This window comes from Anopheles coustani, chromosome 3 (assembly GCF_943734705.1).
Source record: "Anopheles coustani chromosome 3, idAnoCousDA_361_x.2, whole genome shotgun sequence".
Classification (NCBI taxonomy): Eukaryota; Metazoa; Arthropoda; class Insecta; order Diptera; family Culicidae; genus Anopheles; species Anopheles coustani.
The window spans coordinates 6,035,912-6,059,872 of NC_071288.1; the positions used below are offsets into that span (position 1 = coordinate 6,035,912).

General features: G+C 49.2%; 4 protein-coding genes across 5 annotated transcripts; 2 read left to right on the top strand and 2 right to left on the bottom strand.

Annotated features, from left to right (window-relative positions):
* Positions 1-482: 482 nt before the first annotated feature.
* On the top strand, positions 483-5,063 carry LOC131260441 (proline-rich protein 36). The gene has a single exon (XM_058262160.1). It carries the CDS (start codon positions 483-485, stop codon positions 5,061-5,063), a length of 4,581 nt encoding a protein of 1,526 aa, XP_058118143.1.
* A 1,446-nt stretch (positions 5,064-6,509) lies between these two features.
* LOC131272755 (coiled-coil domain-containing protein 124) lies at positions 6,510-7,421 on the bottom strand. Its single transcript, XM_058274605.1, has 2 exons — positions 7,169-7,421; positions 6,510-7,110 (listed from the first exon to the last, which is right to left on the bottom strand). The coding sequence occupies exons 1-2, from the start codon at positions 7,322-7,324 to the stop codon at positions 6,628-6,630; spliced, it is 639 nt and encodes a 212-aa protein (XP_058130588.1). The 5' UTR covers positions 7,325-7,421; the 3' UTR covers positions 6,510-6,627.
* Positions 7,422-7,864: 443 nt separating this feature from the next.
* On the bottom strand, positions 7,865-10,798 carry LOC131260443 (xaa-Pro aminopeptidase 1). The gene is made up of 6 exons (XM_058262165.1): positions 10,643-10,798; positions 9,507-10,562; positions 8,996-9,440; positions 8,852-8,920; positions 8,605-8,777; positions 7,865-8,538 (listed from the first exon to the last, which is right to left on the bottom strand). The coding sequence occupies exons 1-6, from the start codon at positions 10,796-10,798 to the stop codon at positions 8,320-8,322; spliced, it is 2,118 nt and encodes a 705-aa protein (XP_058118148.1). The 3' UTR covers positions 7,865-8,319.
* A 10,591-nt stretch (positions 10,799-21,389) lies between these two features.
* LOC131272794 (lachesin-like) lies at positions 21,390-23,961 on the top strand. 2 transcript variants are annotated; one of them, XR_009180144.1, is made up of 5 exons: positions 21,390-21,739; positions 21,938-22,191; positions 22,248-22,911; positions 23,018-23,151; positions 23,258-23,961. XR_009180144.1 is itself a non-coding variant. In XM_058274649.1 (4 exons), exons 1-4 carry the CDS (start codon positions 21,685-21,687, stop codon positions 23,383-23,385), a joined length of 1,101 nt encoding a protein of 366 aa, XP_058130632.1. In that variant the 5' UTR covers positions 21,390-21,684; the 3' UTR covers positions 23,386-23,961. The 2 variants fall into 2 exon arrangements, 1 of the variants encoding a protein (XP_058130632.1); XM_058274649.1 differs by lacking the exon at positions 23,018-23,151.

Consider the following 23,961-nt stretch of genomic DNA (forward strand, 5'->3'; position numbering starts at 1 on the left):
AAAAACCACATCCATCGTTTCCATATGCGGGGTTTTTGTTGAGGCTTTTCCTTAATTTAACTACCACCATACTGGCTGGTAGAAAGTGAAAAGTCTCACGTAATGCGATGGAGACTGAGGTGATTCAATGTTACGGTTGATTCGTTGATTAGATTTGATTTATGAACATATGAGAGTAGCTTATCCAAGAGCTGGTCGCATTAGATTGAAGAAAGTTCCCCATAAAGAAGGAACCACCGTTTAATGAGTGAAACGTTATGGAAAGTGATCCCCATCCGTCATGTCTTTTCTTATCGATTTTCTTTCTGAACTCACGTATTTGGATAATATTTTCTATACATTTTTATTGTTACACAAAACAAAGAATTAAACTTTCAAGTTAAATCAAACAAAATTGATCTTTATATAGTAAAACCTCTCTTGCTCCATTTCCTAAGCCACCTTTCCTTTTCGTATTTCTTTCCAGCCAGTGCCCTTGAAGGATGAGAAAACCAACCAAACTGCTCCCGCTGGGAGTGGCGCTGTGTGGCGCGGTTTTCCTGCTGCTGGCCACCACCACCACCACCGTCTCGGCGGAGTTCGAATTCAACGACGACTTTGAAGATCTGATCGCGGAAGAGTCGAACGTGGACGAGGATCTGTTGCCGGGCTCGGTACTCCTGCCGTCCGACGTGTTCAACGACGGGAAACCGTTCTTCGTCGAGCGTGACCCGTCGACCGGTGCGATCGACTTTAACCACAAGAAGACGGGAAATCAGATCGATCTGCCCGACGCCAAGCTGTACGACTCGATCAAGGATAGCTACGTGAGCGACAAGAAGGACGTGATTGTGCACCAGTCGACGCCAAACTTCCACGACTTCCTCAACCTGCCGAAGATGTACTCACCCGAGAACTTTGTGTCGATCTCGAGCTCGTACGCGAACCTGAAGTATCAGGGTATCAACAAGGGAAGTGCTAGCAATCACAAGGAGCATTCCGGGACGCACATCGTGGCGGCGACTTCGGCCACACCGGCACCGACTACAACTACGACCACTAGCACCACCGTGGCCCCACCGGCTAGTTCGACGAAGTACTTCTACAATCGACCACAGTACACTTCGGGTAGCTTCAACCGGGCGCCCTATGGAGGCGGTTCGACGACGAACACAGGCAACTCCGGGTCGTACTTCAAGTTCCCGGCTACATCGGGACGTCCGATTACTACCTCTAGCACCACCACCACGTCGACGACGACAACCGCTCCGAGTACAACAACGGCAACGGAAGCGCCGAAAACAACCGTCAACCCTCAGAAACAGCTGGTCACGCGCTATCCGTACAAGAGCACGATCAAGAACAAGTACCTCGAGACGTCGGAGCAGACGCGCAAGAAGTTCTTCCTCCCGTCTACGCTGGCCCTTCCCGGACCGACGACTACAACGACAACAACGACGACAACCACCACCACCACGGAGAGGCCTTCCCCGGCCACTCCGGTGCGAACTTCATCCACGTACTACTCACCATCCGGACGTCCACACTGGCCAGCTTCGGTAACGACCAGCTTCTACCAAACGACCGCCAGCACTCGACCACCATCAACACCGCCCGCTAATCCGGTCGTCTTCGTGGACGATTCGCAAGGAAACCAGGGTTCCAAGATTAAGTTCACGATGCCGGCACTCAAGTACGAAGGATCCAGACCGGCGCCGTTCCGACCGATGCCATCGCAGGAGGGTGTCGGTGCGGCGAACTCTCAACCGGACAGGTACGCCAACGCCGGTACCAAGATCGAGCTGCCGAAGAACCCCGCCGTGATGTCGCTTTCGGATATCTTTAACACGCTCGAGCAGAAGAAGCGCCTCGAGGCGGAGAGCAACCGTGTGGAGCAAGAGGTGGAGCAGGAAGAGGAGGAGGATCAAACGACACCACCGTCGATCGTGTTGCTCGGTTCGGACGGATCCGATGGTCCGAAGATTGAGCAATCGATCGACCTGTCGGATCAGTACGTGCAGTATGAGGTTCATCCGCAGCCGGCTCCGGTGCGTCCTCAGCAAACGCCTCAGCAATATGGACAGCAATATCCATCGGTGCACCAGTCAAACGGACATCGTCCTCAACCGCCAGCAATGGATTCGATGGGCGCCGGTGGGCAGTACGTGCAGTACGAAGTGCGTCAACCTCAGCTGAACGTGGTCAAGTATGGTGCGGTCCCAAGCATGAACAGTGTCGTGATCAGTCCCAACCAGCATTCGGCCACGTTCGTCCTCGGTTCGCAGCAGTCGGTTGGAACGGTCGTAGGATCGGGACACGCGGATGGTGGCCACTTTGTTGGATCGGTCTCACAGGATAGCGCGTCGGCGGCGGCCCTCAGTGCCTCACGTCCCTCCTACCAGATGGGTCAAGTGTTGGACGAACCGCACGATCAGGCGAACGTCGGCACGTCCGTTCAGGTGCAGGTGAAACCGCAAGACATCATCAAGACGAGTAGCGTGCGCTTCCCAAGCGAGTCGGATGACAAGTACGATAACGCCCCGATCATCAGTGGTACGCACAAGAGTGAGGTTCTTCCTCCGAACGGCCATTCGGCACCGGTGCGCCCCGACCAGATGGTAGTTTTCCCCCCGAACCAAGACATCTCCAGTACACTCCATGAGGTTTCGAACCGAATCGTGTTCGATTCGCCCTCTCCGCCGAACGAAAAACTGAACCAGAACGAACTTTCGATCGCACCGAACCCGAACTACCCGGCGGATCTGCCGGAACAGCTGACACCACCTTCGGCGCCTTCTGGTTCTGCCGCGGGACCGCAGCGTCCGCGTCCTCCAGTACAAACGCAAGGTCCCCCATTCCGATACAACGAGATCCACCGCCGACCACCGACGTACCCAAGCGATCGTCCACGACCATCGCTAACCCTCCCGAACATCCTTCCTCAGTTCCGTCCGAATGCAAAGATTTCCCACGGGCATCCACCATATCTGAAGGAACCTGGCACGTACCGTGTACCTCCGTCGGGGATTCTCGTGAAAACGGGTCCACCACTACGTAAGCCCGCTTACCCTCACGAGTATCACGCCGTCAACTCGCAACCACCGACTGGTGGTGGCCCGGTCCGACGTGCACCACTCCCAACGCGTCTCATGGCACGCCCAAGCCGTCCCCAGAATCTCCCACCAGCATCGGCCGAGCTCGAGAACCGTCGACACTATCGCCTTCCACCGCCACCACCGCAGATGCTCAAGGATCGTGTGTTCAACATTCAACCACCGCGGCTTCAACCTCCCCCACCTCCACCGGCTGGCGCGGTGTCGCATCCAATAAACATTATCCCCACGGGACCACCAGTGCGTCCGCCTCAGGTTGCAGGTAGCTCGGAAAAGCCGAACGAACCGCTGGAAGATAACGAGTTCCATCGTAGTCCGCCTCAGATCCTGAAGAGTATCCTCAAGGATGATCCCCAGGGTCGTCCCAAGCTCGAACCGGTGGTAACGCTCCAGATGTTGCAGTCGAAGAAACAGCAAGGATCCGTGCATAGCTTCCAACAGCAACCGGAAACAGAGGTCAATGTCAATGGTGACGGCGGTGCTGTGGCGGGAGTTCCACAGGCAGCCGGCGAACACCCGGTGTATGTTGTGTATCCAGTCAAGAGTACGCCGGTGAAGTTGGACGATCCCATCGTGGTAGGACAGCGGGGCGAACAGTCACCGCAGGCCCCACCGAAGGTGATCAGTCCTGGAACCGAGTACCAGAACACACCGTTCTCGATTGCGTCACACTTCGAGCAGGAACCGATCCTCACGGCCAAGCACAAGAAACCGAACCCGCACGTGAAGCTAAACTTCCCCTATAGTCTGGAAAAACCGGATCCACTTGCGCTGGCCCGACCGGAAAAGGGAAGCGCTCACGTGCGACAACCGCAGCAGGATCTGCTCGAATCTGATTCGGAGTACAATCTCGGGGAGGAACCATCGGCCGGTGGATCGGCCGGGCAGGATGATCAGGATTTGATTTCGAGCAAATTGCAGCGCTTCCACACCGACAGCACTCCCATCGCAATCGCGTACACCCCGACCGAGTCCAGTGTTTCGGTGGTCGGTGTCGCGAATGGAAACAACATGCGTTACAACAAACCAGCCGGAGGGTACGGGGCGGGTAACAACTATTACTACTCCCCATATGGTGAGACGCAGACAGAAGTATCCTATCTGAAGATCGACGATGTGGATGAGTTCGGTAATCCATCACGACGCTACGAACAGAGCTTCCAGGCACCGTTCCAGGCAAGCATGAGCCTCGATCCGGTGAAGGTGACGAACCCGTACGAAGGTTGGGCCGTCGTGACCTCTTCCCCGCAGGCACTTAAACTCAATCAGCAGCAACCGGTGCAGCTCGCGCACAAAACGCTCGACTCACCCGCCGGACAGAACTCGAAAAACTCCATCGATCGATCCGACAACGAAGAAACGACGTCCACGGGCGCAGGAGACGACACGGAAGATCATGGTTCGGCGATGGTAGTAACACCCTCGTCGTCCAATTTCGATCCGGACAGGTTCCAACCGGAACTGCAGGGTGGTTTCCGACCGATCTACGGTGCGGACATCAAGCTGAGCGAACAGGGTAACCCCGACCCGCAGCGATCGAGTGTAGCGGACCTATTCGCCGACGTCGATAGCGAGGTGGATCGCGACGTGGACGCAACGGATCGCCCGGAACCGGTGACAAAGTTGCAACTCGTTCAACCGAAACCCAAACCGTCCGAGGTGAAAAAGGAGGACGAAGCAGAGCCCGGTATGGATCTCGATCTGGAAGCGTTCTTCGATCGGCTCACGGACTACGACGATGGTGACGGTGGGCTCGATGATGTGACAATGAGTGACGAAACGACGAACGAGACGCTACCGGGCAGTGACGAGAAGGAGCAATACCGAGCGGTTGCCGAAGGACGAAGCAGTAAGGGTTCGGTTCTGGCGGAAGCGGATAGTACACCCAGCAGTAGTCCCACGGAAGACTCCAGTACAGGGGCAACAGTGGCGGTTGAGGCAAAACCATCGGCCACCACGACACCAACGTGAGCATTGGGAAACGCTTTGGCATAACCAACCGAGATAGAGTAGAAACATTGTGACCGATTGAATGCTTTCAACTCCGTCATGGCACAAAATCGGGTGTAATGAATGGATACGTGTGGGTGTGCGTGTGATTGAGTAAGTGAAGCGAGTGAAAAGCATGTTCGAGATTTCCGATGCCGTTGGAGATGATAGATCATACATCCATGTCCTTCCGGATCAAGGAAAAGAACAAAATTGATTGAAAATATGAATATACTAATAGACACCCATAACAGCTGAGGAAAGCGTCTCCTTCTAGCCACGAGCAGAAATAGTGGTAGAACGGGAGCGACGATCAAGCGGACACTTTCTACAGACGCACCCCCTTCCCGACACCCGGCAGTACCGAATCTTGAGTATCTAATGTTAAGCAACACGGCCACCATATCTCGAGGTCGCCATCGCCAGACGGGGCCCATGCTGTTGGACGATGGTGCAAACGCTAGTCAACCAAACGGCTGCCACGACAAACTACGCAATAAGCAACTGCAGTAATGATTATCAAACAATACTACACAAAAACCAACTGTTTACTGAACGAAGGAAACAGTACGTTACAAACATGATAACAGGGCGACTCCTGCTCGGATGGTACAAGCTTAATATTGGATACTTGATACGATAGAACCTTGAACAGGAATAGAAAAAGGGAAGGCAAGATCCCGTCATTCAAATCTTTTTTTTCACTCTTTAAATTAAACGCAATTGGACTAACGAGGAGGACAAGAAACCGTGGAGTAAAGTCTACTTAACAAAATAATCCTTATGGTCACGCTTCCAACGGAAACAAGCGTATATTTTAGAGGTGTCCACGTTTTGCTTTAGAAAAAAGTGACCGACATCAGAACATCGTTTGACATTGACTTAAATTAACTTATTTATTTATTTATTGACCGAAGGTAAAACCGACAATAAGCCTCCTGCAGGGAAATGGTCAAGACGAGGAATGAAGGAACGGAACATCAGATAAGAAGAAAATCCCCGATTGCTTCTTTTTCCTCACCTCCTTCCACCGACGAAGCAAAGCGTATGGGGATAAAGAGAAGCAGGGAGTACAAGCTTGGTGGGCGAGCAAACGACTTCCATTCCGGAAGAAGGACAGGGAAGTACCCTTCACACTAGCCAGTAAGTTACGACGTGTAATTTTGTATGCTGTAAGAACTAAACGTGAGATAATAAAGTGAAATGTAAAACCGAAAAGAGTAGGTTTGAGAAAAAACGATTTAAAAAGCATATCACAAACAGATGGAGAATTTCAAAATCACAGGTAAATAAATAATGGTGGTGTTTAAATTTTAAGGAAAATGCTTCCCAAAATATCCCTAACCATAATAAGCCCCAAGTTTAAGAATGGTTAATTGTTTTGTTTGTCATCGACAGAAATATGGACTTGAAACATAAGGCAAGAACTATGAGATCGATTCTGTTAATCGTAGGTTGAACACCAACATATTAATTTTAGAGCATACCTGCATTTCTTGTGCATTTACAACGCTTTTACAGGATTATCATCACACGCTCACTGGCATTAGGCTCGAATTTGGTTCATAGGGTTCTCCGGAGATTTTTGCCAATTCTTGAAGATCATTTGCTTCAGCTGGGACAGCTTCAACGAAGGGTTTTCTTGTTTCAGTCGAGTCAGTTCAGCTTCCTCATATGCCTTGTAAGCCGCCTTCATGCGTTTCTCGGGATGTCGATCGACGGACGAGTCGCCCACACTCAGAACGGCGATGGCCTGATCGATGGTTTGCGCTACCTCCGTATCAGCCATCACACGGTTTAGATTTTCCTCCAGTGGTATTGGCTTCGGCAGGGCGGGTTGCTTTGGCGGGTTGTTGATTGTCTCAATGGTTCGGTTTCGCTTTTCCACTTCCGCCTCGATCTGCGATCGTGTCACCTTTTGCGTCGAAACCTTCGCCGTAGTCTTGATCGAGCTCATTTCCTCCTCCAGTAATGCCTTTGCTTCGGCCTTTTTGCGAGCAGCTTCCGCTTTACGTCGTTCTTCGTCCTCCTGGAAAGTGGAAAAAAAATTATAGTACCTCCAATAGCTACGGTTGCCGGGAGCGTACCTTTTGTTTCTTTTTCTTCGCTAATTGTTTATCATCGTCCACCCACAGGGCATCCTCAGCTGCCTTGGCTGCTTTGTCGTTGGCGCTTTTCTTCGCATCCGCCTTACGTTCCCGCGCTTCGACGGCCTTGGAGTTGATTCCCATTTTTTTCGGCATCTTCAGCCGTCCTGCGCTGGGGAAGTTTTCTAATTAATGCTTATATTTTGAACAATATTTTAGCACCAAAGGTCTCTGTGAGACAGCGAACTTGCTGAGTTGGGAACACAGAAAATCAAAACAAACAATACCGGTGAACTGTCATCGGGCTGTCAAAATTTGTTGTAAAACCGGTTCCAACAATCGGTTAACCGATTAAACGAACGGAAGTTTAAAAAAAACGATAATTTCAAGGCAGAATAATTGCGACACCATTTTTTAAACATACCTAATTCTATGGTTTTTTGTTATTGAAAAGATGGTAATATAAAGTCCAGAAGTATTTCATTTTTCAATCGATCATTTTTAAGCTGGTGCCATTCAATCCATTAAGTTGATATTTAAGGTTGACAAGGAAACACTTGAGGCTGTCTGCGAGTCATAAGTTGATTATTATCGTGGGTTTTGTTTTGCAATTGTGGGTTTAACGTAACTATTTCTTTCCGTTCAAGTTGCAGATCGTTAAAAAGACTCGCAATTTAGGTTTACAATAGACTAGATTAAGGATTTATTATTTCGATAACATATGACATTCAAAACCTTCGCTCGTTCGTAATCAATTAGATTAAATAAATTAGATATCACTCGCTATCTCTGTTTTGTCCTATGGCCTAGCTTCTTATATTTCTTAAGACCACTCATAAAACAATTAAACAACATCGATGAATTTGTAAATATCTTCCTTAACTTTGTTCAATATGTTTGCGTAAGAACTATTTAAATCTTATCCTCTTCGTTCCCTTCTGTTTATGATTGAATTTACGTGCAATCGGTATTGTAATTTGGTGGCTTTTAAAACATCCTAGCACGATGGCGCAACACGGGAGGCACGGAAAGCATGCACTGGTGAAAAGTAATTTGCAAATGTTCGATTTATGAAACTGAAACTTTTTCATTCATTTAGATTTTGTTTTCTTTCAAATGTGGAACAAGAGTAGAGTTCATGTTCAATGGCATCAATTAAAAGTAAATCTTGCCAGCAGTAGGACGACAGTGAAAATATTTCCCAACGACAGGTGACCGAAGGTCGATATTGCAAAACTGGCGCAGTTGGATTCGCACACGTGACTCGTCTTGTTCATCATCCAGTAGAAGGCATCCATCTTGTGCATCCTTTTCAGCTCACTTCCGACGAATTCCCGGATGCGTGCGTTGTAACCGTTGAGCCATTTAATCTGCAATGAAAAAAGAAATGTTTTAAAACAGGCCCACGTGATTCCTACTGTAGGTGGCATACAAACCTCTGGCACGCTGAGCATCGTGCGATCGATAAGTTTCCTCTCGAAGGGCACCAGCGTGACGTCCTGGAAGGCGAGAAATTTGTACCCGGTCGGATGAATCTTTCCAGTGTCGACAACCTCGAGCACGTTTTCCAGTCGAATTCCATAGGCATTTGGTTTGTAGTATCCAGGTTCTGGCGGATGGGAGAGAGAATGCAATTAGTGGAAAGTCCGCCGATAAGAGGTTGGGAACGGAAACCCTACACACCGTTCGAGAAAAAGTATCCCTCTTTAAAAGTGTATCGTTGCTTTGCAGTGTAGGAGATGCTGATTGGAGCTAAGAGGCAAACGAAACGCAAAATCCTTTTGTGATGATCATACATATTTAAACATCGTTGGGTTGAGGACTTACATTCACGCACTGACGAGTACGAGCCGATTCCGTGTCCCGTGCCGTGTGGGTAATCGTTCATCGAGCCCCAAACGGGCCCTCGAGCTAGGGCGTCAAGTTCGGCCGGTTTCAAATTGTCCGGGAACGTCAGCATCGAAAGCCGTATCATACCGATCAGCACGTTCGTGTACGCCTCGATCTGCTCCTTCGTTGGCTGACCGAGGTGTAACGTGCGTGACACTTCCGTCGTACCATCCTCGTACTGGCCACCGGAATCGATAAGCAGCATGCTCTCGGTCAGCTCCGCGTTGGTGCGATTTGTTGGCGTATAGTTGGGGATCGCGGAGTGTTTCCCGGCAGCGACCGCGGTCGGGAAGGCTATACCCTCCGAGTAGTTCTGTATCTTCCGTGCGTGATCAATCTCCCTGGCCAACGAGAGTTCCGTGATGACGTCACCGGCGAGGAACTAGAAGCGTGAGTAGAGGAATTGGGGTGTCATTTCTTGAAGGTGTCGAAGCCCATCGGAACTTACCCGGTCTTCCAGTCGACTAAGCACCTCGCACATGGCCACACCATCCTTGATGTGGGCCTGTCGCATACCTCGCTTCTCGACATCGTTCTTTTGCGCACGCTGGAAGATGACCGGCGATGGTCGCTCCAGTATTATGTTGCTGGGCAGACCGGCATGGATCGCCTCCGACGCACCAGTGTCGAACACAATCGGTCCAGGCACAAGGAACCGTTGCCAGTGTTGGGAGAGGGTGCGCAAATCACGCCATACATCGTCGTACTCACGCAATTTCACGCAGTTCGCATTGTGGCAGGAGTGCGTCTTCAGGTGCGTACTGACACTATGCGTCAATCGACTAGTGTTGGTGTACAGGAACAGATGTTCGTGGGTGACGAGAAGGTAAGCCTTAAACACCGGCACGTACGGGATGTCACTGCCGCGGACATTCAGCAGGTAGGCGACCTCGGTCAGCGACGTTACGATCATGCCATCACACCGGTGTGCCGTCAGTTCGGCACGCAGCTTGGCCACTTTGGATGCCCAGGTTTCCCCGGCGAACCGTACCGCATGGACCTTGGGGGCGTTCGAGGCCGGCCGTCTATAACCCCACACCAGGTCCACCAGGTTGCGGTTGATCGGCACGAGCCGGATGACGCCTGGCTTCAGCTCACTTTCGAGGTTCTTCCACTGCTGATGCGGAATGAGCTGAGTGTCCCCACCGACGCGCATGTTCGGGCTCAACTCACTCAGCAAGAAGTCGGCGATCGACGGGTGCTCCCCCTTGCGGAACAATTTCCAGGCACAATTTACCTCCAGATCTGCCTGCGCCAAAAAGTGATCGTCGGTCCAGAGCGCAGCAGTACGCTGCAACACGACCGCCTCGCCGACGGATCCGGTGAACCCGGTTAGGAACTGCACCCGCTGGTCCGCCTCCATCAGGAAGGGCGACTGGTGTTCGTCATACCCCGGCACGAGGTATGCATCCAGCTCCATGCTCTGCGTTGATGATCTGCGTCGCATCTCAGTACGCAACGTTTGAAGACGCTTCATCAGTACGTTGTCATGTCCTTCGTAGATCTACAACGGGCACACAGACAGGGTCAGCAATCGGGTCAGCACTGCCAGTGCCAGAAAGATTCGTCCATCCCATGACTCACCTGCACACGGCCAGAGGGTGGGGAACATTTCGCCCTGCGAACCCCGGGAAATTCGTTCTGGGCTACCGCGAGCTCGATCGTTGCCAAAAAGACTGCCAACGCTGTTGGGAAGGGAGAGATGAAAAACGACATGAACAAAGGATGAACTTTGGTCATGGTGAATCACACCGTGGCCACAGCATTGACCACCGGGAAGGGTGTTTGCGGGAGGACGTTCTGTTATGCAATGCCCATTTTGTAACATTACAGTAGACAACCCGGCCAACGAACGCACCATCGAGACGCCATGTGGATGCAGCAGGGTGCATAGAGCGCCAGTAAACAAACCGGTGTGACTTCCTTTCGATCACCCATCGTCAAAAACCCGTCGAATTACGACGGCATTGACGGAAGCGCAAATGGGCCACCTAGTTATTTTCCCTTTCCAACCCGTGCCTTTGTTTATTGGTTTTACATTACCGATGGATGAAAGCGGGGCGAGTGGGGTTTTTTGATGTAAGTTTCGTTCTGAACCCGAAAGCATCGTGTCACGGGGTGACTCCTGCAGGGAAAGGGCAACCCCGCGGAAGTGAAAATAACATGGCCTTTACTTGGTGTGCACAATGACGGTCAGAACACCGAAGGGTGATCTTTACGGAAGACATAAAAAGAGCAAGTGAAAAAAGAACGGAACACACTGATTCGTGCATCATAATGGAGCGGGATTGGTTGGGGCGGGTTTTGAGGGGATCATGGGAGTGCTCGGTGAAAAGCGCCATTGCGCTATTAGATTGAGGGAGAGTCTCTGGAAAACCACACCACTACTCGCGCGGGAACGATGGTTTTGATTGAGCAGTATCGAATAACGACCCCCTGTTGGTTCGTCAGCGCTGATATGGGAGTGTCATGCGGAAAATTAAAAAAAAAAAGAAAGAAAAACCGCGACAACTAGGCAAAAAGTTGCTCCCCCCCCCGGAGGCGATGCAATAAGCGCGCGGGGATGATTTACGCAAGGAGCTCGCTTTCCACGGGGCCGCAGAAATAGCGATGCTAAGAAACCGTTGCCGATACCGACGATGATGATGAGGAAGACGATGACGATGGGTTTGTTGGCGGATGGTTTATATTTCTTGTGGCTTTTGCGGTCCGCTTCGGCCCGGAACCGGTCGTCATCCGCAAGCGCCCATAGGTTCGGCTCGAGCGAATTGGATTGTAAACTAATTTCGTTATTAACGACCTAATGATAGCTCACGAAACACGCGTTTAGAACATTCATCATGCTCCGGTCAGGTTCGTGATGCCACGCTTCCCAGGGAGGGGGGAAAGGTGTTGAATGCATGTTTAGGGCCACATGGTTGCACATGCTGCTTCGTATGCTGGCCACGCGCGTTCGTTCTGTTTATGGTGCGAATTAAAGAAATGATGCTCGTTCGAGCTCCTTAGGCGATGGTGTTGGCACGTGATTTGCATGGGAACGGTGTCTGACACGAGAGCGTGAAGAATAATTTATTCTGATCCACTAAATAACTAATAAATAGAGCTCTTTTGAGATATGAACGGTTTACAAAATGTCACTCCAACGAAATATTTTCGACAACGAAAAATTTTCTAGACTTGATTTTTGTTGGTAACGAAAATGAAGAGAAATTATTAATACAAAGCCTATTTTGAATGTTTGCTGCTTTTTTCAACAGGAGTTTGTCGATCTACTCATTACTTTTTGAGATAAGACAATAATATACAATCAGGTAATACACAATACAGGTCACCAAAACTCAACTCAAAAACACGTAACTATAACCAAATACTATCAGATAAATTAGAGGAAAAAAAACGATGTAGAGCAACTCAATGATTTATCAAACCAGAGTGAGAAGTTATTTAAAAGCTGGGCGTTTCATAAGAAACATTTCATATTATTAACGTGTACCGTTAATACAGGTGCTGTTTTGAGGTTCCGAGTGTTTGCGTCAAGTGAATCTTTCAATCGTTTAAATTACTTTTAACTGAATAAAATTAATTAACATAAGGTAAACAACGACCTTGCTATCGTTGCTCATACGATCGACAGATTACCTTGAGTCAATAAGACAAAACTGTTAACTACAAAAAAACATTTGGCAGAAAAGTCAAGTCTCCATGCGCTTTTACAATCATGTCATTAAGAACAATTAAATGATCATCGTTTGTATGATTCACTCGCGGGTCATGAGTGAGTTCTAGTCTCTGCTTGGTGGTTAACCGATTCATCATTGGTTGCCCAATGTTTTACAATGTTTTAGGAATTAAGTTAGTGTTAGTCATAGTAAAACTATTTTATAATCAACACTTTCAACCCAGCGTTGCTGTATAGAATTATTAACCACTTTTTTAAATGTTCTTTGCTCGCCATTAATCCTATCATCGGAACAATGATGCGAAACAGTCATCGTTGCGTTCCGATGGTAATTGCTTTAAGATGTAATTCATCACCAGGAATCCAGCCCTCTGTTGCTGAACGTAATGCAATATTAATCAAGTTCCGTGCGCCCGAGGTCGCCGTTGATGGTGATGCGTAATGCGAACGCCATCAACATGTCTGGAAACGTTTACCCCAACAAAGCAGCGTCACATTAATTGGAGCAAATCTTATCCCCTCATGGTGGCTGTCCTTCACTTCGTGCGCGATTACATGGACCACCAGCGCTGGGAGGACACCCGCCGGCAAACGGTCATCGAATCTCGTCGGCCAGTTTTGGATCGATGGAGAGCCTTCGGGTCGTCCGCTTGTTTGACATTTAATTGAATTTCTGTCCTCAACGCGCGGTGCGTTGGCGTGAGTGAGTTCGCCCGGGGATCGCTTTGAATCGGCTCCAACCGTGCCCTTAAACTATCAGAAAGCGCGTCGTTTCATCTTTAACGTCCGCCGGAATCGCGCCACCCTCGCGCTTCCCGCAACTCCCAGTCGGTCATAGTTTGAACTGGCTTGGCGCCAGCAGTTCTGGTCGCATAAAGCAAGAGAAAAACGCGCGAATAGAAGCGTCTAAAACGCGAGCATGGCAGGAGCTGTTTGCTCGTGTGATAGGTTGAATAGGAAGATGCTCTCCTGCTTGGCAACAGGGTGAAGAGGCATCGGAAGGAGGAGGAAAATCTTGCAAATACGATGAAAAACGGATTCAGTTTCGGGGATTCATCTTGGATTTTCCATTTGGCTTGCTACCTTTCTTTCTTTCTTTCTATCAGTCTATCTGTCTGGTTCCTCTTCTCCTTGCCCATGGTTCTTACTCTCAGTTGCATGGTTTTTCGGCGTAATATTTTGTGTGTTGTCCTACACTCGCCAATCTAGACGTTGGTTGCACGACGTAGCCAGAAGTTTGCGCTTTGCGTGATGCGTGTGGATCTGTTTTTCTTCGCAAACATCGGAGCAACAGCGGGAGGGAAGGCACCGGAAGTAGTAAGACGTGGTGCCGTTAAATTTATTGATCCACGCACCAGTAAAGCGGGTTTCCTCCGTTCCGCTCTGTTGGTTTCAGTTGACTGGGACGGTCTGGCGCTCCGGGTTTGTTCGGCTTCAACTAATGGGTGCTTTCCCAAGGTCCAGAACGAATGCTGTTTTATCTCCCGCCTAGCAAACCGTCCAAGGATGATCACCGGACACAATCAATCGCTGCTGCTCGACTTGATGAGTGCTAAATCGAGCTGGAGGCGTCCATGTTTTGTGTAGGAACCCAACAAAGTGACGATAGTCCATGTTCTTTTCTACCCTCATCGAACGAGCTCACTTCCGTTTTAGATGTAACCAAACCTAACTTAGCAAAATGCTCTGCTCCAGTAGTAACAAGCTACAAAAAGGCACGCAAACGTTAAAGGCGATCAACATTCAAAGCAAGTGGGAGATCCGATGGGTATGTTTGTGGGGAGATACCCTGATCGCCCCGTTTTTGGATACATGCGTGGTCTGCAAATATCTTGCGGGGGATGTTCGGTCCTCCAATCACACCCGTACTCCCTTGATCCGCGGGTGTTGGCCAAGGTTTAGAAGTATCGGTTAGACCCTTCCCCTTGATCTGCCGCTGCCAACGAAGGAGGAGGAGGTTAACGTGCGCTGGCCGTTGATTTCAAGTTCAAGACTTCGCGCGATCACTAAGTTACGCCACTGCAATGTTTACTGCGGGCTCAAGCCAAGTATACTCGAACGGGTTGTTTGTAGTCGCGCAAAGTAAGCGACTTTACGACGGCGTTCGCTTTGGAGTGCCAGAGGGCAAAGGAATCTTCCTATCCACTCACTCTACTAGCTTGCCCAGGGGAAGATTACGTTAGAGGATCGCATCTGTTCTTTTTTGCGTCGGAAAGATTACGTACCAAATACTCTCCCAGCTGCGCTATCGCGAAGAATTCCAACCGAGAAGGAGTACTGCGGAATTGCGCTTCCCGATTTGGTGCGCGCGCGAGATCATCGGAATTCATCGCTAGCGGCAATTCTGTGGGATTATGATCGACAAGACTGAATACTGACACTGGATGGTGGTGGCATTGAGGGGGTCAGAAATGATAGAAATATAGAAACCTTTGCACGGGCGGGGATCAATTAACGATCGTTGGTTTTTTTGGCAGCGCCTGGACACAGATGGTGTCGTGCACAAGATACGTGCCAATCGAACCAGAAACACAAACGGGTGAATTTTATTGATCGACCATTGTGGGAAAAAAGGGTTGTCCGCCAAAACACCTACGCTTGGAAGCGCCCCGGACTGCCGGACGTTGAACGATCGGTTCGACCCACGTTGGCGGCAAAACTGTCACTATTTCCGGCCGCCCGATATGGAAAAGGCCCTCGAAAAGTTGCTTGCATACGAAAACAACTACACTTGACAAACGCTTTCTCACTCTTCGCTTTGGTATTTGCAGGTGAATATCTTTTTACTAGTAATCGAAGTGTACTTTCAAGTTGTTGTGAAGACAATTGCCCCAAGTTTTAATATTTCAATGAGATTGTTTTTCGAGAGTTTTTTTTTTTGATTTGAACATGGCATCGATGGGCGGTATCTTGAGTTGATATATAACATATCTTTGTGAAAATATATTGTTTGTTTAACTCAATTTGCTTATTCGAACTTTGGAATAAATTTATGTATGACTTCTAATTTATCACTAGCTTGCGGTTACCAATAAAACCATTTAAGCTTACCATTCAAAGTGACACTTTAAGGAGATTGGAACAACCCAGCATTTTTGGGGTTTTAAGTAACAGTTTTTATCCAGACATAAATCGCTATGAATTATATCTCCTCTAAGCCGCTTCAACCATCGGTCATAAATATTTCTGGCACATTCGCCACCGATCTGCTTCCGATTTCCTATCAGCTTCTATCGTGGTAGAAGTTTAGGGAGGAGCAAAAAAAAAACGCGTATTTTCCAAAAATATATCTTCGACCGGTTGTCCGATGGAAACGATCGATGATTCATGTAGCTCGAGTCTCGAGTGAAGATGGTTTGCACTTGACCCGCCCGGGATCGGAAAGGGGCATATGGCACGGGAGGTGATGTTTTGGAGGACGCGTTGGTTTAAGAACATGCCGGTAGCCGCTTTCCTGGTGATTCGGCAGTGCTCTTGAGCCACTCTCTTGAACTAAGTGTACTGGGTTTATAAAAAAAAGGAGGAAAAAACCTCCAAAAAAGAAAAACAGTTCCGATCGGGTTCCGAAAATAGTATCGTGCGACTCCGCGTTTAGGGATCTGGAAATATATTATGCTCCAATGAAAACGCACCCAATGCCAGATACCCCCAAAGGCCAGCGAGCCGATTTATTCCAACGATTTCGTACGGATCGTGCAGCCGTGACGCCGATCGATTCGTACGCTTCGGTCCGGAGGTTTGGAATGTGTTCCTAATCTCACTCATCGACTGCCAAGAACGGGTAAACCTGGTGGCAGCGGCAAGGTCCGTTGGCGTACCGGGGCGGGGCGTGGGGCGACGGTCCGTGATCGTGCGTGGCGTGAAGAAAGATCACATTTTTGCACGGGATCCAATATGGGTCCGACGCAACGTTGTGCGCAATTTTGAAGACGAACATGTGTGATGCATTTTTAATTAGTAACTGCTGCGAACCGAGCGTGTGTTGGTATTCGGTGTCGATATTGCACTGACGGCTTTCGGTGTCTTACCTAGGGTGGAACCTAGCATCGTTCGGATGAGGCCACGCTTGGGGGGGTCAATTTTCCGTCGTTGCATTTTTGGTTTTTGCACTGATCCGTATGAATCCGGTGGGCGTTTGGGTGGGCGGTAGTTTTCCGGAAATGTTCTTCTTCACACACGCACACACATGCGAACTGCGAAAAACAAGCACGCGCTCAAGCAGTTGGCATCGTAAATTTTACGTAATTCCAGAGTAGAAATAAACCGCCACACCAGTGTTTAATCCTCGCACCTCGAGCGCCCTGCGCGCGTTGGGCGTTTTTCACACGTACTTGCCACACGGGCAATGTCAATGTCAGCTGCTCACTAAGACGCACGCCGAAAGATCACCAACAACTGCGAGTGCGAAATAACAAATCCGCCCCAATCGCACCGGGAGGGACCGTCCGATCGTTAGCTGCAGTTGATCGCGAGATGCAGACGGTTCGTTAGATTAAGATTAGCGCGACGACGCCAGGGGCACGGCCGACCGATCGGCACACGGGAGCAGCGCCTTGGGAGTACTGCACGGATCGGGTTCTAACGCCAGACTGACTAAAGCGCGCCAAAGCCAAAGACCGTCGGTGCGGTCGGCGTTCGCCTTCGTTTGCGCGACTGCTCCGAAAGGGTGTGGGGGGAGCTAACGCCGAACAAATGCGTTCCCCGCGACGTGCGAAAGGGCGTTGGTGGAAGGGCGGCGAGGGTACCATTACATCTAGCCGCTCTGACTACTGACGGATGATGATGATGATGATCGGGTCGATTGTGTAACTTCGGGAGCTGGCCACAGTGATGTTCATGACGATGGTGGGAGTTCACTTTAACGGCAATCTCATACAAAGAGCATGTTTCTAGATATATCAAAAACGATTTTCTAATGTTTGGTTTAAACAAGTCGTATTTCTTTCAAAGTCTGTTAATTAATTGAATATTTTAATGGACTAATTAAAAATCATAAAACAATGGAAGAATAACCTTCTTTTAATTTCTTTTAGAAGCAGGTGATCGTTAATATTATGATTCCTTTAAATAGAAAAATAATTCATGAGCATCATCTCATCCCAAGTAATGACACATTCGGATCTAGCGTGTAGGAAATTTTCTTATATAATAGTCTTTAACTCGCACGAGGAGCGCACACAACTGTACGGTATGATCCGCGAATTCTGGGATTAAAAGGTTAAGAGGACAAGGTCTGTGTTGAGGTGATAACGGCGCAACCAAAGTTGATTTAAACATTCTGTGATTCCTTGGAGAAGATCGCGAGTGTTATGTGTGGCTTAATCAGATGCAATTTCTTTAGAAATTCATTTTATATTACACTACTGACGATGAGGTAATCAGTTTCGGGTGTAAGTTTTTTCCAATTTTTTTTTTTATGATAATAAATGTTTTAATTAATGTTTTAAGCGTTGCTACTGTTTTAAGCTCCTCAAAACAACATATTTTATATATTTTTCAATCAAGTAGAACTGAAAGTTGTAACTTTTACGATTTGTTTGGCCAAGCGTGTGTGTTCTTGTTGGACCATAAAAAAGCGGGGGAGTCAGCACGTCGTCATCGTTGTCTTCGCTGACTGTTGACCTGCTCTCGTGCGGACCACCACCCTCTTGTACCCCGGGTATCCTTCTCTCGTTCTCGCCGTATAGCTGCCCATCTCACTCCAACAAACAACCCGCTGGTTCGCTGAAACTGGGTCTGGCAATGACGTCACAAGCTCGACGCCGTTTTGCCGCGACACCGCGAAAAGCCAGGGCGAGCGGGCCGGAATGGAGCTGGAACGCGGAAATCGGCGCCGTTCGGAAGTGAACGAAATGGAGAGTGCGATGGGACCGGGAAAAGCTGTGAAAGCCGATGTGACTTTTCCGCTCGGGAACCAACAGCAAAGACCAGATGTGGTGATGATGGACGGAGTTCGGAGCACGACTCGATTGGCGGTGGCACCTGGAGTGGCGGTAGTGTTGGTGGAGCGACATTTTCAATGCTGTCCCCTCGGTATTTGAAACCGCTGGGTGAAAATGTTATTTTTGCACCCCGGGACGTGTTCCTTCCCTCGCTCCGCCGTGGTTCCTGGATTTCCCCTGCCTTGCGCACGATCGAGCGTGCGAAAATTGTGTGCATCTTTTCGAGCGGAGGGCCATCGCGGGTTAGGCCAAGGTCGCGCCGGAAGCGAGGGTGGCGGAGTCGCCTGTCGTCTCTATTAGCCGGCTCATGTCAGCCAGGACGGCTGCGAGGTGATGATGCCAGCGGGATTGAAATGTGAGTAAAAATGGAAAACACGACATTGCCGGTGACAGCATGGAACGGGAAAGCCGTTTAGGAGGAAATTCACAACCACTTCGCATTGCTTTCGGATGGGGTTTCCATTGCTCTAGTTGAGGAAAGCGGTTGGTTTTGTGTATATTTTTATCGCTTTTTAACCGTTGACTAATGTGAACGCCCGTTGTGCGTGACATGAGTTGATCATTTATCGCGTGGAAACTACACGATTTTTGACATGTGTTTTCAAGGATGAAATAGTCTTATGCATGTCTTGTAAACCACATGCACGCTCTTTTACAGCTTCCATCAAACTATTTTCTTATAGTTCTTATCTTTTCTCGATGCATCCCATATCCGAGAGTAATGGATGGTGGTACTTTTTCTCCCTTTCTGCTTTTACGATAGCATTTTATTTCATGAACATGGTTTTTTTTACTACTTTTCCGTGTCAACAACATTATTGGAGAAAATTCATACCATCCGATGGGGTTTGGTGCACTGGTAACCATAAACACTTGCTTTAATGACCGTGGATATACTCGTGACTCTGCTAATCCCTACCAGCAATGACGTCGCTGGCGCCAACATGGACGATGGCGATGACGATGATGATGAACTGTTTTGTGCGTTTGGTTTGATTTTGTTACGATCCACCTATCCAGATGCAATGGAAGGTCTGGCACCGCGAGACTCCAACGGCTGAAGAGACCCCAAACTACTGTTCGGGTTTTATTAAGGCCAGTAACCAACTTCAAATTGGAGACACTTTGTGGACTGGGTTCTTGGGGAAAGATACTTCTTTTGGGCGGAACTCCTGCGCGTTTCTGCATTCATTAGCGGCTCAGTCCCTTACCCCATATCTTACCTCAAATGGAACCACCCCTTCCGAAAGGACGAAACATGCTGGAGAACAGAGAGAGTTAACGCGCATGAAGAGTCCTTCCCTAAGGCTGCTTTCAAAATTATGAAATGATCAAAGCGGAAGGATGAAACTGGAGTGACAATTTTGAACCATACCCAGCCATCAGCAACGAGGGAAGTACCGTACCACATGCACTCCTATTACGAGGGTGCCACAGAGGGTCGTACAGAAATAGCTCAAATTTTTCACCAACTTCAATCGGAATAATTTACGAGAGTTGTCTGCCGAGGGATGGGCTTTTTGGCCAAGTGTTGGCCAATGAATGCTCTATCTGTTTCCGGCGTTCGGTATCGCGTGCGTACGGAACAGCGAACCGAGCGAAGGGGGAAAGGGAAAGTCCCGACGCGAAGTCACAACAATAAATCTGAGGGCGTCTGGAGCGTCTGGTAGAAGGTACCCGTGCGTCTCAAGTGGTCTCCTAAGCACGGCACCATTACGCGGGCCGCACACATACCCCGCACGGCGTCCATCTCCCGGACGTGTGTTTTTGTGCATTTTCGTTCATTTTCCTTCCCAACTTGTACGGCTTCTTCAGGCACGACGGTAACGACCTGTACCTGCCCCGTAACCCGTACACATGCATCTCGTTTTACCGAACTGGTTTCGTTTTTTCCATCGTCTTTTTCGATCGGGTAGTTTAAAAGGACGAAACGGTTTGGGTTACACACCCCCACCAGCGCCACCGGTAATGGCGTCAACAACAAAACGCTAACAGGTTGGACGGGCTGCGGGAAAAGGCAAGGAAAGCTGGTGGAACGAACGTTAAAATTATTAAAAAAAAAAAACGGGTGACATTAAAAAGTAGGATAAGCTGGACCGAAGACGATGGTACAACGTTTGAGGAGGGATGGTATGCATGCCGGTGTGCGTGTGTGTGTGTGTGAACGTGCGTATGGAAAACAGGTTTTTCACTTTCCGTGAAGCAAGGAAAGAAGAACTTCGTACAGAACGTGCGACCGAACCGATTCATTAGAACCTGGTGTAGTTGTGTATGGCATTTAAAATTCCATCCTCGTTCAATGGAAAACACAACATTTAGGAAACAAATCTTCGTTAAGTGCCATGGTTAAAGTCCTTTTTCGTTCAAGCAAAAAGCAAAAAGCATTCTACCAAAACAAGAATTGAATCTATTTTTAAATCACCTTCTACCTGTATGTTGTTACCATAGTAACTGCACTCTGTCTCGCACACCAACGCGTGTTGGTTCCTATTCTGCCGCATCCTTACGCACAGCATCCTTCCGTCTGTGCGCGTGTGTTTGTGCGTGTACATAACCTTTGCAGCATCTCCCGAGATTCATCTTCAACTTGGTGTTAGTGAGATATGCGACAAACACACACACACATAAGGGGCAAACTCCGGTAATGTTGTTCGCCGCGTCGTTCTGATGTCCGCTATTCGAAGGCAGTAGTGTGTTGTCCACCGGCCAGTGCGCATCGGATTCGTCGACGTTTCGTTTCCGTGAAGATTCTGCGTGTGTATGTGTGTGTTTGTGTGCACCCGAGCTGAAGTGGTGTGTGATTATCGCAAGGATTTTTTGCGAGTATTTTTTGGCTCATTTGATTACCTTATCGGACGGAGCTTGTAAACCTGAGAACCTGAGTGGAAACAGAGTCGTGTGAACATTTTCCACGGTAGAGGACGTTTTTCATCTCAAACACGACCCCCTAGAGGAGGGTAGTGAGGATAAGCAAAAGGATAGCACACGCATACTACGCCTGAAGGATGTGGCTGCGGTTGAGTTTCCCTTTAATTACGCTACTTAGCGTGGTGACGCTGTGTAAGTGTAACTTGTCGAATGTATGACTGTGGAGGATGGGGGGGAATGCGATGTTGTCATGGGGACGAGGAGCGGAGATTACCCGACCCATAGGGGCCACATTTGGCACATCTTATCAACCAGTCGACGGCAGGCAGACAGGAGGAGCATGGAGGCATCGTTGGTGAATGTTTCTTGTTCGTTTCTTTTCCATCTCAGCATCAGCGCAGCAGGCGTCCGGTCCGAACATCGTGTTTATCAGCCCGGAGCAGATCAAAGACATCGGCGAGCAGGTGACGCTCAACTGTTCGATCGCGAACGTGAAGAACTACATCGTCGGCTGGCAGAAGAGCAACCGGGATCGGACGAAGGAGAGCAACATCATCTCGCTCGGTACGCAGCTCGCCGTCACCGAGGATCGGTTCCAGCTGAACTTCACCAAGGAGAACAACTCCGCCAACTACGTGCTGGAGGTAAGAATCGGTAGTCCGCTGGTTTGCAGACGTTTCATGATGGTTGCTTCTTGTAGATCAAAGACATCGTCAACACGGACGCCGGACTGTACGAGTGTCAGATTCTGGTGAACAGCACGAGCAAGATCACCAAGACGGTCGAGCTGCAGGTGCGCCATCCACCGATGCTGCTCGAGAACCAGCACACCAACACGCTCACCAAGGCGGAGGGCGAAGACGCGCAGCTGGTGTGCCGGGCCGAAGGCTACCCGCGACCCTCGATCTCCTGGAAGCGCGAGTACAACGCCATCCTGCCCATCGGAGGCCAGACATTCGTCGGCAACGAGCTGCGCCTAAATGCCCTCCGTCGGGAGGATCGCGGCACGTACTACTGCACGGCGGACAACGGTGTCGGCAGGCCGGATACGAAAACGATCACGCTGGAGGTGGAGTTCGCCCCGGTCATCTCCGTACCGCGGCCGAAGGTGGCCCAGGCGCTGGACTACGACATCGATGTGGAGTGCGTGGTGCAGGCGTTCCCGGCGCCGGCCATCTCGTGGTTCCGCAACGACAAGCAGATCCACAATGGCGGCTCGTACAGCATCTCGCACACCGGATCGCCGGACGATGTGACGACGTCGGTGGTGAAGATCCACTCGGTTGCATCGGAACACTTCGGAGACTATGTGTGCAAGGCATCGAATAAGGTTGGGCAGGCGGAGGCCCGATTGAATCTGTTCGGTGAGAAAACTCATGACGAGTGATTAGAATTTTGATTTCTTTTATTCCCCATTTTTCGATTGTGATCTTTGGTTATATGTTTTGATTTTTGCATTTTTCCTTCTAGAATCCGTTATTCCCGTTACCTTGTGAGTGTTTGTTGTGTAGGTCCACCACCCTGCCGCAGAACGTCACACCTCACCTTCATACCAACGGCGAAACCGAGACCGGGTTGAGCCACTTTTTTGTTAAGTTTTGTGTGTGAGTAGCAGATTCTGGTATTAGCTTTTTCGTTGTTTTGTTTGAAAGCTTACGTTTTACAATCATTTAAAGCGAACGTTGGTTCTAACCGATTTCTCCCTTCCAGAGCAAGATGTACCGAACATCAACTATTCGGGCCTGAAGTGGTCCAACGGTGGGTCCTCGACGAAGCAAGTCCTGGTCGGCCATCTGTTCATCATTGCGTTAACGCTCCTGCTGGCCACGCTCTTGTGAATGCGTCGCCGAAGAACGGAAGAACCGCACCGGGTCGATGCCTGGCGCCACGCGTGCTTCCTCGGATCCCTTGCGTCGACCGTTCGAACGCGATGTTCGTAGAGCCGGTAGATTTAGACACCTGCTTCCGTACTCCCTACCACGACCCTCATCATCCACCCAGATGCATTGGTGGCAAGTAACAGAAAGTGCAAAACGCCGCGAAACCTTATCCGCGCATTTCCGGACGAAGAAACATTATGCTAAGAGTGATTTTAGTACTGCATTTATCAAACGGAGACGAACGAGTCTGAGAACTATGGTACAATTTATGAGAGACAGCCAAACAAAAACAAACCGTACACAAAAATACACGACCGACCAAGTTAGCTAGATAGTATTACGGATAGGAATGGCGGTTTATTTTTTGTCGCATTTTTTACCGCATTGCACGCTATCTTACGACGTGGGGAGTGTGTGTGACTTTATTATTTTTAAATATTTGTGCATAAGGAGCAAGATTTTCGGAATGACGATACTAGGCAAATAATAGTATAGGCGAAACGAAATTCTAAAAATAAACGTTTATCCACAGTA

Coding starts and splice junctions, on each gene's coding strand:
- LOC131272755 (XM_058274605.1), bottom strand. CDS start 7,324: ATGCCGAAAAAAATGGGAATCAACTCCAAGGCCGTCGAAGCGCGGGAA. Junction 7,111..7,168: donor CGAAGAAAAAGAAACAAAAG/GTACGCTCCCGG, acceptor TCCACTTTCCAG/GAGGACGAAGAACGACGTAA.
- LOC131260443 (XM_058262165.1), bottom strand. CDS start 10,798: ATGACCAAAGTTCATCCTTTGTTCATGTCGTTTTTCATCTCTCCCTTC. Junction 10,563..10,642: donor CACCCTCTGGCCGTGTGCAG/GTGAGTCATGGG, acceptor TGCCCGTTGTAG/ATCTACGAAGGACATGACAA. Junction 8,778..8,851: donor GGGATACTTTTTCTCGAACG/GTGTGTAGGGTT, acceptor CCCATCCGCCAG/AACCTGGATACTACAAACCA.
- LOC131260441 (XM_058262160.1), top strand. CDS start 483: ATGAGAAAACCAACCAAACTGCTCCCGCTGGGAGTGGCGCTGTGTGGC.
- LOC131272794 (XM_058274649.1), top strand. CDS start 21,685: ATGTGGCTGCGGTTGAGTTTCCCTTTAATTACGCTACTTAGCGTGGTG. Junction 21,740..21,937: donor ACTTAGCGTGGTGACGCTGT/GTAAGTGTAACT, acceptor TTTCCATCTCAG/CATCAGCGCAGCAGGCGTCC. Junction 22,912..23,257: donor GGCCCGATTGAATCTGTTCG/GTGAGAAAACTC, acceptor TCTCCCTTCCAG/AGCAAGATGTACCGAACATC.